General features: G+C 46.5%; 1 protein-coding gene across 1 annotated transcript in view; it reads left to right on the top strand.

Annotated features, from left to right (window-relative positions):
* LOC310786666 (phosphatidylinositol-binding clathrin assembly protein-like) overlaps nucleotides 1–14128 on the top strand; it is a gene marked incomplete at both ends in the record, with an annotated part of 81136 nt that overhangs the window by 43775 nt on the left and 23233 nt on the right. The window contains 6 exons of the mRNA XM_083647925.1: nucleotides 1378–1511; nucleotides 2524–2621; nucleotides 2778–2885; nucleotides 3004–3034; nucleotides 7594–7735; nucleotides 12153–12176. Of these exons, the coding sequence (XP_083504051.1) occupies nucleotides 1378–1511; nucleotides 2524–2621; nucleotides 2778–2885; nucleotides 3004–3034; nucleotides 7594–7735; nucleotides 12153–12176 (537 nt within the window). The remainder of the gene's footprint in view (nucleotides 1–1377; nucleotides 1512–2523; nucleotides 2622–2777; nucleotides 2886–3003; nucleotides 3035–7593; nucleotides 7736–12152; nucleotides 12177–14128) is intronic.

The following is a 14128-nucleotide window of genomic DNA, read 5'->3' as shown; positions in this document are numbered from 1 at the left end:
ACGTGATTAAAGAGACAGAGCAGAGGGTGTGTGTGTGTGTGGGGGGGGTGTGTCTAGCTACGTGATTAAAGAGACAGAGCAGAGGGTGTGTGTGTGTGGGGGGGGGTGTCTACGTGATTAAAGAGACAGAGCAGAGGGTCTGTGTGTGTGTGTGTGTGTGGGGGGGGGGGGGGGTGTGTCTACATGATTAAACAGACAGAGCAGAGGGTCTGTGTGTGTGTGGGGGGGTATATATGTGAGATATTGAAATAGACAGAGCAGACAGAGGGTCTGTGTGTTTGTGGGGGGGGTGACTACGTGATTAAAGAGAGAGCAGAGGGTCTGTGTGTTTGTGGGGGGGTGTCTATGTGAGACAGTGAAACAGACAGAGCAAAGTGTGTTTGTGGGGGGGGGGGGGTCTACGTGATTCAAGAGACAGAGCAGAGGGTCTGTGTGTTTGTGTGTGTCTACGTGATTGATCAGCTGCAGCGTGACATCGGGTTGCATCCCCCCAAAGTAGGATCACCCTGAACTTTCTCGCCGTACGACTGCTGCCCCCTACTATACCCTCCCCCATTGACAATGAATGGAACACGGGAGGGGGGAGGGGGCAATGCAGAGGGACGGAGTGTGTGTGAAGCCACACATACTGTACCAAAACCAGCCTCCTGTGGAGCCGCCTTAAGCCACCATATCACAGTTGTCCCTGTGCTCGCCATTTCCCAAAAGATTCCTCTGTGTGCAAAAAATTAACTCTTTGCTTTCTGAGGCGGCTGTAGCTCAGGAGGTAGAGCGGGTCGTCCACTCGTCGCTTTGGATGAAAGAGGTCGGTGGTTCGATCCCCGGCTCGTCCAGTCTGCATCGTCCAGTCTGCATGTCGAAGTGTCCTATGGGCAAGATGCTGAACCCCAAATTGCTCCTGCGTGAATGTAGCTACTGATTGTAAAGCGCTATATAAATGCAGGCCATTTACCATTATTTAAGGAGAGAAATCGTTACACTACAACCACAGTGAAATAATTAAACTGTGCATGAATCTGGACTTCGGCATTCTCCTGACAACATCGTTGCTGATTTGACTTGCATTGATCCATTGGTTCAGTCAAATCCACTGCCTCTCTCTGGCGGGCGGGCCATCGCCTGCAGGGCCTCATTCAAACACACAAGGGGCATCCAGGCGAGGCCAAATGGACAAAATAGGGACAGGGAAACAAAAATATTTCTGAAACGTGCTGACATATCAAAAGGGGTACGGTAACCAGCGATAAAATTGAATATTTCAGAGCCAATTGCATACTGCAGGGCTGTTTACAAACCACTGTCATACATATTCAATCTCTCAGTTCTCCAGCTTTGACCCCTCTCTCTCTCTCTCTCTGTGTGCCCCCTCCCACACAGGACGACGGTCCTAAGATGAGTGACATTCAGACACCCAGCGTGTCACCCAGCACCCAGTCAGTGGGCAGTGCCAACAGCAGCGGAGGAGCCACCGACCTCTTCTCCAACTCAGCCGTCGTACCTGTCAACAACCAGTGAGACTCCACTCCTCCTCTCTACCATGACACCTTTAATCACTCACTTAATGACACACACACACTAGAGGTCTTCACGGGTCCAAAATGACGGACTAATGGACCGGGAAATTTGTGTCCGGAGTGCCCGATTGGACTCGTCTATTATTAGACAGCCGAGACCCAGACCGGTACAGAACCGAGAAATCCAGGCCCGAATGTCTCGAACGTCGTAGACAGATCACCCGAATGGTGCCGATGTCAAAGTTACTTGCTAATTGCAATTACAAGTTGTATAAATAAAAGTGTGTGTGTCTTTCTTACCTAACATTAACTTCTCCCCTGGTTGGTCGCTGCCATGACGTGACGTGATGCATAATCCCAGTCAATGATCCTTGTCGACGGATTGTGCGTCAGAGGTGCGCTCCGGCACCTCTACAGATAACACTACACGCCAGATAACACTACACGCCTGGCTAATTGAATCCACAAGAGTCTCCGCTTTCCAGTCATACACAAGTTATGCAATTCCAAGACTGTTTAGGGACCCCAATTATGCAGAAATATTCAAAAAGAATAGGTAAAAAATAACACAAAATACTGCATGGTTTTTGCCAATAACTGCATGGGATTAGCATAAAGTCAGCATGTCTGTAAAGGAGATGCTACAGCTTCTGAAAGGTTGTCATGTCGGCCGCAGACATCCAAATGGTGGTGGGGACAATTTTAGGTCATCAGAAAAACAACAACAATTCGTGGTTTGGTTTCTATCAATGCTATTCTATTTCAGTTGGTCTTTTCAGTTCTATCCCTAGCTACCATTGAGAGAAAGGCTGCAGAAGGAGGCTAAGTCTTAACTGCTACATGACTGTTTTTTAATTGCCTTCTTGTCTGTTTGGGGCATTTTTTTCCACCTTTCTCCCATTTCCCCATCAAGAGGCGTTTGCCAGGCTGTGGTTGTCAATGGGGATTTGTTCTGAATGGGCTTGTGTGGTTGAATGAAGAAAGTGAGATGTGTTCTCCTCTCTCTCAGTGTGCCAAACCTGAGCAGTGAGATGTTCACCCTGCAGCCTACCTTCACCCCCATCCAGACCACACACACTGTGCCCAGCAATAACAATGCCTGGGGAGGTAGGAACACACACACACTCTCACACACTCACACAATCATGCACACACACACACACACACACACACACACACAGGCATGCAAATGAACTCACTCACACCAGTGAGAGTTGAATATGCTGTGTGACAGTGAAGCCTCGTGCTGTCTTGACTTGTCAGGTGACCTGCTGAAGCCGGCCAATCAAATTCACAGCCCTGGAGGCCCATTGCACTCTGGGAAAATGATGCCCAATGATTTGGACTCGTCCTTAGCCAACCTAGTGGGCAGTGAGTATCTCTCTCTCAGGATATGACATCATCACCTTCATTTTAAACTCTTTCCTTGTCTCTCTGTCTGTCTTAACTGCACTGGGTTGATGTTATGTCTCTGTCTGTCTCCTCTCAGACCTGCAGTTTGGAGGGGTGCCAGCCAAAAAGTGAGTGCTTTTGTTTGACATTCAGAACTGAGCCGTGAGCAAACGACTCTCCTCTGCCTGTCCACTTTGAGCCTAGAGCGTATCAACATATAGACATAGCTCCTCTGCCTGTCCACTTTGAGCCTAGAGCGTATAAACATATAGACGTAGCTCCTCTGTCTGTCCACTTTGAGCCTAGAGTGTATAAACATATAGACATAGCTCCTCTGCCTGTCCACTTTGAGCCTAGAGCGTATCAACATATAGACATAGCTCCTCTACCTGTCCACTTTGAGCCTAGAGCGTATAAACATATAGACATAGCTCCTCTGCCTGTCCACTTTGAGCCTAGAGCGTATAAACATATAGACATAGCTCCTCTGTCTGTCCACTTTGAGCCTAGAGCGTATCAACATATAGACATAGCTCCTCTGCCTGTCCACTTTGAGCCTAGAGCGTATAAACATATAGACGTAGCTCCTCTGTCTGTCCACTTTGAGCCTAGAGCGTATCAACATATAGACATAGCTCCTCTGCCTGTCCACTTTGAGCCTAGAGCGTATCAACATATAGACGTAGCTCCTCTGTCTGTCCACTTTGAGCCTAGAGCGTATAAACATATAGACATAGCTCCTCTGTCTGTCCACTTTGAGCCTAGAGCGTATAAACATATAGACGTAGCTCCTCTGTCTGTCCACTTTGAGCCTAGAGCGTATAAACATATAGACATAGCTCCTCTGCCTGTCCACTTTGAGCCTAGAGCGTATAAACATATAGACATAGCTCCTCTGCCTGTCCACTTTGAGCCTAGAGCGTATAAACATATAGACATAGCTCCTCTGTCTGTCCACTTTGAGCCTAGAGCGTATAAACATATAGACATAGCTCCTCTGCCTGTCCACTTTGAGCCTAGAGCGTATAAACATATAGACATAGCTCCTCTGTCTGTCCACTTTGAGCCTAGAGCATATAAACATATAGACATAGCTCCTCTGTCTGTCCACTTTGAGCCTAGAGCGTATAAACATATAGACATAGCTCCTCTACCTGTCCACTTTGAGCCTAGAGCGTATAAACATATAGACATAGCTCCTCTACCTGTCCACTTTGAGCCTAGAGCGTATAAACATATAGACATAGCTCCTCTACCTGTCCACTTTGAGCCTAGAGCGTATAAACATATAGACATAGCTCCTCTACCTGTCCACTTTGAGCCTAGAGCGTATAAACATATAGACATAGCTCCTCTACCTGTCCACTTTGAGCCTAGAGCGTATAAACATATAGACATAGCTCCTCTGTCTGTCCACTTTGAGCCTAGAGCGTAGAAACATATAGACATAGCTCCTCTGCCTGTCCACTTTGAGCCTAGAGCGTATAAACATATAGACATAGCTCCTCTGTCTGTCCACTTTGAGCCTAGAGCGTATAAACATATAGACATAGCTCCTCTGCCTGTCCACTTTGAGCCTAGAGCGTATAAACATATAGACATAGCTCCTCTGTCTGTCCACTTTGAGCCTAGAGCGTATAAACATATAGACATAGCTCCTCTGCCTGTCCACTTTGAGCCTAGAGCGTATAAACATATAGACATAGCTCCTCTGTCTGTCCGCTTTGAGCCTAGAGCGTATAAACATATAGACATAGCTCCTCTGTCTGTCCACTTTGAGCCTAGAGTGTAGAAATATTACATTTCCCAGATCTTAAACATACAATTAATTCAATGTCTTTGTCAGGTTCTTTTTCCTCTCTTTAATTAATGACATCTCTTCTGCTCCACGAGGAGAAGCTTCTTCTCGCATCAAGTCTTGTCACAATTATCACAGGCACTCTGACACCAATAGAGGAACATGATGCAAAAATCATCACTCCTCTGCCTGTCCACTTTGAGCCTAGAGCGTATAAACATATAGACATAGCTCCTCTGCCTGTCCACTTTGAGCCTAGAGCGTATAAACATATAGACATAGCTCCTCTGCCTGTCCACTTTGAGCCTAGAGCGTATAAACATATAGACATAGCTCCTCTGCCTGTCCACTTTGAGCCTAGAGCGTAGAAACATATAGACATAGCTCCTCTGCCTGTCCACTTTGAGCCTAGAGCATATAAACATATAGACATAGCTCCTCTGCCTGTCCACTTTGAGCCTAGAGCGTATAAACATATAGACATAGCTCCTCTGTCTGTCCACTTTGAGCCTAGAGCGTATAAACATATAGACATAGCTCCTCTGTCTGTCCACTTTGAGCCTAGAGCGTATAAACATATAGACATAGCTCCTCTGCCTGTCCACTTTGAGCCTAGAGCGTATAAACATATAGACATAGCTCCTCTGCCTGTCCACTTTGAGCCTAGAGCGTATAAACATATAGACATAGCTCCTCTGTCTGTCCACTTTGAGCCTAGAGCATATAAACATATAGACATAGCTCCTCTGTCCACTTTGAGCCTAGAGCGTATAAACATATAGACATAGCTCCTCTGCCTGTCCACTTTGAGCCTAGAGCGTATAAACATATAGACATAGCTCCTCTGCCTGTCCACTTTGAGCCTAGAGCGTATAAACATATAGACATAGCTCCTCTGCCTGTCCACTTTGAGCCTAGAGCGTATAAACATATAGACATAGCTCCTCTGCCTGTCCACTTTGAGCCTAGAGCGTATAAACATATAGACATAGCTCCTCTGCCTGTCCACTTTGAGCCTAGAGCGTATAAACATATAGACATAGCTCCTCTGTCTGTCCACTTTGAGCCTAGAGCATATAAACATATAGACATAGCTCCTCTGTCTGTCCACTTTGAGCCTAGAGCATATAAACATATAGACATAGCTCCTCTGTCTGTCCACTTTGAGCCTAGAGCAAAGAAATATATAGACGTAGCTCCTCTGTCTGTCCACTTTGAGCCTAGAGCGTATAAACATATAGACATAGCTCCTCTGTCTGTCCACTTTGAGCCTAGAGCAAAGAAATATATAGACGTAGCTCCTCTGTCTGTCCACTTTGAGCCTAGAGCGTATAAACATATAGACATAGCTCCTCTGTCTGTCCACTTTGAGCCTAGAGCGTATAAACATATAGACATAGCTCCTCTGTCTGTCCACTTTGAGCCTAGAGCGTAGAAACATATAGACATAGCTCCTCTGCCTGTCCACTTTGAGCCTAGAGCGTATAAACATATAGACATAGCTCCTCTGTCTGTCCACTTTGAGCCTAGAGCGTATAAACATATAGACATAGCTCCTCTGTCTGTCCACTTTGAGCCTAGAGCGTATAAACATATAGACATAGCTCCTCTGTCTGTCCACTTTGAGCCTAGAGCGTATAAACATATAGACATAGCTCCTCTGTCTGTCCACTTTGAGCCTAGAGCGTATAAACATATAGACATAGCTCCTCTGCCTGTCCACTTTGAGCCTAGAGCGTATAAACATATAGACATAGCTCCTCTGCCTGTCCACTTTGAGCCTAGAGCGTATAAACATATAGACATAGCTCCTCTGCCTGTCCACTTTGAGCCTAGAGCGTATAAACATATAGACATAGCTCCTCTGCCTGTCCACTTTGAGCCTAGAGCGTATAAACATATAGACATAGCTCCTCTGCCTGTCTACTTTGAGCCTAGAGCGTATAAACATATAGACATAGCTCCTCTGCCTGTCCACTTTGAGCCTAGAGCGTATAAACATATAGACATAGCTCCTCTGCCTGTCCACTTTGAGCCTAGAGCGTATAAACATATAGACATAGCTCCTCTGCCTGTCCACTTTGAGCCTAGAGCGTATAAACATATAGACATAGCTCCTCTGCCTGTCCACTTTGAGCCTAGAGCGTATAAACATATAGACATAGCTCCTCTGCCTGTCCACTTTGAGCCTAGAGCGTATAAACATATAGACATAGCTCCTCTGCCTGTCCACTTTGAGCCTAGAGCGTAGAAATATCTGGACGCAGCTATGTGACATCACCCATTGCTTTTTGGACCGGCGTTTTGAAGCCTCGAGGTTGCCATTTTCACCGTTGCCATCTTGGTTATTTGGAGCCAGAAGTGACGTGATTGGTCGTGATCGGTGAGCTGCGTGATCACTGGACACAGGCGACCTGTCAATCACGCCCCATAACATAGTCTTTTTTTATCATCTATTTTACTTTAAATGGGACCACAATTTACAAAATGAACATCATGCTGTATCGAAGAAGACGTGAAACTATTGAGACTATAAACTCATTAGGAAAGTCAGTGTTTGTTTACTGAGGTCATAAATCAAGTGAGAATTAGGGCCATTTTCTCATTCACTTCCATGTAGCCGGACTTCTTTTTGCAGCCAGTGGAGTCGTCCTCTGGAGCCCATTTGAAAGAATACAGGTTTACTTCCGCATTGCCTTCATCAGCGGAGCTACGAGCTACCCCCTTGAATTTGTCCCGTTCGCTCTGACTCATGCACCACTGCATCCTCTCTGTCTCTCCTTCTGTAAACCCTGCACCTGTGTGTGTGTGTGTGTGTGTGACTGACTGTGTGTGTGTGTGTGTGTGTGTGTGTGTGTGTGTGTGTGTGTGTGTGTGTGTGTGTGTCAGGCCGGACTTCCAGTGGAGTCAGCTGGTAGAGAAGAAGCCGATAGGAGGCAGTGGCTGGCATTCAAAGACCATGTGCACCAGCACCAACTGGACCCACACCACACACCCCATGGCCCCCGCACCCATGCCCCTCCCTCAGATGGTAACTACACACACACACACACACACACACACACACACAGACACACACACACACAGCACTGATCTGTGACTGACAGCTTAGCTGACAAGTCTGGGTGGGGTAGAGGTAAAAGCACTCGCCTACCACCGCGGGCGGCGGCGGTACCTCCATCTTGGTCAGACGTTCCTACGGAGACAATTGGCCGTGTCTGCGGGTGGGAAGCCGGAGGGGTCTGAGTCCTGGTTGCTGCACTAATGCCTTCTCTGCTCACTCCCTCCCCACGTTCCCCTGGGGAACTGGGGGTAATGGGCCTTTTTCATGATGGCCATTTTGTGTTGAAAAGGCAGGGTAACACAGGTGCAAGCAAAACAGTAATGAGGGCCGCCAGTGCCAAGGCCTGTTGGCTGAAACGTTCGTTGCTGCTATGCCCAGATGATTTATTCAACTTTTGAAAAGACATCTAGCGTGCTGGCCTGTTCATCTTTCTAAATACTGTCGTTTGTTTTGACCTTATTGCACCTGAGTTTTTCTCGTTTGATGGAGTGTGCTCACTATTGGTGAGTCTGGAGTAGCCTACAACTCTCTCCAGATCTGCAGAGGAGGTGGAGCAATGACCAGCACAGCAGGTGGAATTAGCCAAGTACAATTGGGGAGAAAATGGGAGAAAAATCCCCCCAAAAAACCTTGATTAAAAAAAATATTTCATATATATATATAAATAATCATATTTTAATGATACTAAACATTTTGTCAGTGAAGACCGTTTTCATAATGTTGGGTATTTTGAAACTTTTCAAATGGACCACCTGCAGTCAGTCAGGTGTTTTTCACCAAAGTGTCTCTGTCTTTTGTCTCTGACCTCCTTTTCTCTTGCCTTCAATCTCTTTCCATCTCTTTCATTTCTTTACTGACTGAATCCAGACAGGACAGCTAGTGACACTTTACTGACTGAACTCAGACTGGACAGCTAGTGACACTTTACTGACTGAACTCAGACAGGACAGCTAGTGACACTTTACTGACTGAACTCAGACTGGACAGCTAGTGACACTTTACTGACTGAACTCAAGACTGGACAGCTAGTGACACTTTACTGACTGAACTCAGACTGGACAGCTAGTGACACTTTACTGACTGAACTCAAGACTGGACAGCTAGTGACACTTTACTGACTGAACTCAAGACTGGACAGCTAGTGACACTTTACTGACTGAACTCAGACAGGACAGCTAGTGACACTTTACTGACTGAACTCAGACTGGACAGCTAGTGACACTTTACTGACTGAACTCAAGACTGGACAGCTAGTGACACTTTACTGACTGAACTCAGACAGGACAGCTAGTGACACTTTACTGACTGAACTCAGACTGGACAGCTAGTGACACTTTACTGACTGAACTCAGACTGGACAGCTAGTGACACTTTACTGACTGAACTCAGACAGGACAGCTAGTGACACTTTACTGACTGAACTCAGACTGGACAGCTAGTGACACTTTACTGACTGAACTCAGACAGGACAGCTAGTGACACTTTACTGACTGAACTCAGACAGGACAGCTAGTGACACTTTACTGACTGAACTCAGACAGGACAGCTAGTGACACTTTACTGACTGAACTCAGACTGGACAGCTAGTGACACTTTACTGACTGAACTCAGACTGGACAGCTAGTGACACTTTACTGACTGAACTCAGACTGGACAGCTAGTGACACTTTACTGACTGAACTCAGACTGGACAGCTAGTGACACTTTACTGACTGAACTCAGACAGGACAGCTAGTGACACTTTACTGACTGAACTCAGACAGGACAGCTAGTGACACTTTACTGACTGAACTCAGACTGGACAGCTAGTGACACTTTACTGACTGAACTCAGACTGGACAGCTAGTGACACTTTACTGACTGAACTCAGACAGGACAGCTAGTGACACTTTACTGACTGAACTCAGACAGGACAGCTAGTGACACTTTACTGACTGAACTCAAGACTGGACAGCTAGTGACACTTTACTGACTGAACTCAGACAGGACAGCTAGTGACACTTTACTGACTGAACTCAAGACTGGACAGCTAGTGACACTTTACTGACTGAACTCAGACAGGACAGCTAGTGACACTTTACTGACTGAACTCAAGACTGGACAGCTAGTGACACTTTACTGACTGAACTCAGACAGGACAGCTAGTAACACTTTACTGACTGAACTCAGACTGGACAGCTAGTGACACTTTACTGACTGAACTCAGACAGGACAGCTAGTAACACTTTACTGACTGAACTCAGACTGGACAGCTAGTGACACTTTACTGACTGAACTCAAGACTGGACAGCTAGTGACACTTTACTGACTGAACTCAAGACTGGACAGCTAGTGACACTTTACTGACTGAACTCAAGACTGGACAGCTAGTGACACTTTACTGACTGAACTCAGACTGGACAGCTAGTGACACTTTACTGACTGAACTCAGACAGGACAGCTAGTGACACTTTACTGACTGAACTCAAGACTGGACAGCTAGTGACACTTTACTGACTGAACTCAAGACTGGACAGCTAGTGACACTTTACTGACTGAACTCAAGACTGGACAGCTAGTGACACTTTACTGACTGAACTCAAGACTGGACAGCTAGTGACACTTTACTGACTGAACTCAAGACTGGACAGCTAGTGACACTTTACTGACTGAACTCAAGACTGGACAGCTAGTGACACTTTACTGACTGAACTCAGACTGGACAGCTAGTGACACTTTACTGACTGAACTCAAGACTGGACAGCTAGTGACACTTTACTGACTGAACTCAGACTGGACAGCTAGTGACACTTTACTGACTGAACTCAGACAGGACAGCTAGTGACACTTTACTGACTGAACTCAAGACTGGACAGCTAGTGACACTTTACTGACTGAACTCAAGACTGGACAGCTAGTGACACTTTACTGACTGAACTCAGACTGGACAGCTAGTGACACTTTACTGACTGAACTCAAGACTGGACAGCTAGTGACACTTTACTGACTGAACTCAGACAGGACAGCTAGTGACACTTTACTGACTGAACTCAAGACTGGACAGCTAGTGACACTTTACTGACTGAACTCAGACAGGACAGCTAGTGACACTTTACTGACTGAACTCAAGACTGGACAGCTAGTGACACTTTACTGACTGAACTCAAGACTGGACAGCTAGTGACACTTTACTGACTGAACTCAAGACTGGACAGCTAGTGACACTTTACTGACTGAACTCAAGACTGGACAGCTAGTGACACTTTACTGACTGAACTCAGACAGGACAGCTAGTGACACTTTACTGACTGAACTCAGACAGGACAGCTAGTGACACTTTACTGACTGAACTCAAGACTGGACAGCTAGTGACACTTTACTGACTGAACTCAAGACTGGACAGCTAGTGACACTTTACTGACTGAACTCAAGACTGGACAGCTAGTGACACTTTACTGAATGAACTCAAGACTGGACAGCTAGTGACACTTTACTGACTGAACTCAAGACTGGACAGCTAGTGACACTTTACTGACTGAACTCAAGACTGGACAGCTAGTGACACTTTACTGACTGAACTCAAGACTGGACAGCTAGTGACACTTTACTGACTGAACTCAAGACTGGACAGCTAGTGACACTTTACTGACTGAACTCAAGACTGGACAGCTAGTGACACTTTACTGACTGAACTCAGACTGGACAGCTAGTGACACTTTACTGACTGAACTCAAGACTGGACAGCTAGTGACACTTTACTGACTGAACTCAAGACTGGACAGCTAGTGACACTTTACTGACTGAACTCAGACAGGACAGCTAGTGACACTTTACTGACTGAACTCAAGACTGGACAGCTAGTGACACTTTACTGACTGAACTCAAGACTGGACAGCTAGTGACACTTTACTGACTGAACTCAAGACTGGACAGCTAGTGACACTTTACTGACTGAACTCAAGACTGGACAGCTAGTGACACTTTACTGACTGAACTCAAGACTGGACAGCTAGTGACACTTTACTGACTGAACTCAAGACTGGACAGCTAGTGACACTTTACTGACTGAACTCAAGACTGGACAGCTAGTGACACTTTACTGACTGAACTCAAGACTGGACAGCTAGTGACACTTTACTGACTGAACTCAGACAGGACAGCTAGTGACACTTTACTGACTGAACTCAGACAGGACAGCTAGTGACACTTTACTGACTGAACTCAAGACTGGACAGCAGGCATGAATGGAAAGTAGAAAGTGATGTGATCTGAACATGAGGTCAAAGGTCAAGTTGATCTTCTCTGCCCAGGCGCTGTGTGAGCTTCAATGGACCTCTCCTCCCAAACGACATTATAACTCAATGCCTTTGTTTCCTCTGTCTTTTCTGCCACTCTGTCTCAACAGAATGGAATGATCTATACTGGCTATGTAAGTACTGACTGTTTTCCCTCCTCTCCAAACTGTCTCTTATTTTTGCACCTGATCTTGCTCATCTTCTAAAAAACGTCTTTGCTTTTTTTGTTGTTGTTGTTGTACCAGGCACATTTTATTATTCGTCTTTGTTTTTGCTTATCGTATAGCACTGTTGTTTTATCCCCTGTGGTCATGGGCTGCTAGGATGCTACCTGAATTTAAGCTTTGCACGTCTCCAAGTCTCTCTGGATAAGAGTGACTAAACCAAAGCTAATTTATCAAAAAAGCAGAGAGCCTCATGTGCCCAGCTGAGATCTGGTATTTTACCGCTTATGATCGAAACTGGACGGTATGTCAGTTTGGAAGAAGAAGAGCGGGTTTGTCCAATGTGTTGTTTAAATGACATAGAAAATGAGTTTCATTTTGTTTTTTATTGTCCTTTTTACAGTGAACCGCGCAATATTTTGTTCAGTAAGATAAAAACAGATTTTGATTTTCTTAATAATGATGATGCACATAATTTGAGTTGGTTGTTTACGTATGAAACTTTTGGACTGGCTTGTTATTTGGAAAAAGCCTGGGACATGAGAAAAAAAGCTCTTTATAAGGAAAAGACAAAGAAAAAAAGAGAAAAAAAAATATATATGTATGTACAGTAAGTGTGTATATGTGTATATATTATATACTTTGTTTATTTTGTTTGTATATTGAGGTACAACCGGATGTTATGTTTATATATAATTTGGTGTGATCCCATGTGGGATGGGCCAGAAATGGCATGACACGGAAATAAAAACTAACTAACTAACTAACTAACTAACTACAGCTCAATGTAAACATAGAAGTCTGTCAAATGTCAAATCTATTCTAGTTGGGTTTGGGGAGCATCTATTACAGAGCTGTGTGTGAGTCGGCGACCCTTTACTTTGATCACGCCTGCATCTTGGTCCAGAGCGTAACGTGTGTGGGGGGAGTCGACTTGTGGTCCAGGGCGTAACGTGTGTGGGGGGAGTCGACTTGTGGTCCAGAGCGTAACGTGTGGGGAGGGAGTCGCCTTGTGGTCCAGAGTGTAACGTGTGGGGGGGGAGTCGACTTGTGGTCCAGGGCGTAACGTGTGTGGGGGGAGTCGCCTTGTGGTCCAGGGTGTAACGTGTGGGGGGGGAGTCGCCTTGTGGTCCAGGGCGTAACGTGTGGGGGGGAGTCGCCTTGTGGTCCAGGGCGTAACGTGTGTGGGGGGAGTCGCCTTGTGGTCCAGAGCGTAACGTGTGTGGGGGGAGTCGCCTTGTGGTCCAGGGCGTAACGTGTGTGGGGGGAGTCGCCTTGTGGTCCAGGGCGTAACGTGTGTGGGGGGAGTCGACTTGTGGTCCAGGGCGTAACATGTGTGGGGGGAGTCGACTTGTGGTCCAGGGCGTAACATGTGTGGGGGGAGTCGACTTGTGGTCCAGAGCGTAACGTGTGTGGGGGGAGTCGACTTGTGGTCCAGGGCGTAACATGTGTGGGGGGAGTCGACTTGTGGTCCAGAGCGTAACGTGTGTGGGGGGAGTCGCCTTGTGGTCCAGAGCGTAACGTGTGTGGGGGGAGTCGCCTTGTGGTCCAGGGCGTAACATGTGTGGGGGGAGTCGACTTGTGGTCCAGGGCGTAATGTGTGTGGGGGGAGTCGACTTGTGGTCCAGGGCGTAATGTGTGTGGGGGGAGTCGACTTGTGGTCCAGGGCGTAACGTGTGTGGGGGGAGTCGACTTGTGGTCCAGAGCGTAACATGTGTGGGGGGAGTCGACTTGTGGTCCAGGGCGTAACATGTGTGGGGGGAGTCGACTTGTGGTCCAGGGCGTAATGTGTGTGGGGGGAGTCGACTTGTGGTCCAGGGCGTAATGTGTGTGGGGGGAGTCGACTTGTGGTCCAGGGCGTAATGTGTGTGGGGGGAGTCGACTTGTGGTCCAGGGCGTAACATGTGTGGGGGGAGTCGACT

Source organism: Poromitra crassiceps, assembly GCF_964638095.1.
Source record: "Poromitra crassiceps genome assembly, chromosome: 1".
In the NCBI taxonomy this organism is placed as follows: domain Eukaryota; kingdom Metazoa; phylum Chordata; class Actinopteri; order Beryciformes; family Melamphaidae; genus Poromitra; species Poromitra crassiceps.
This window is presented reverse-complemented; position numbering and strand designations above follow the sequence as displayed.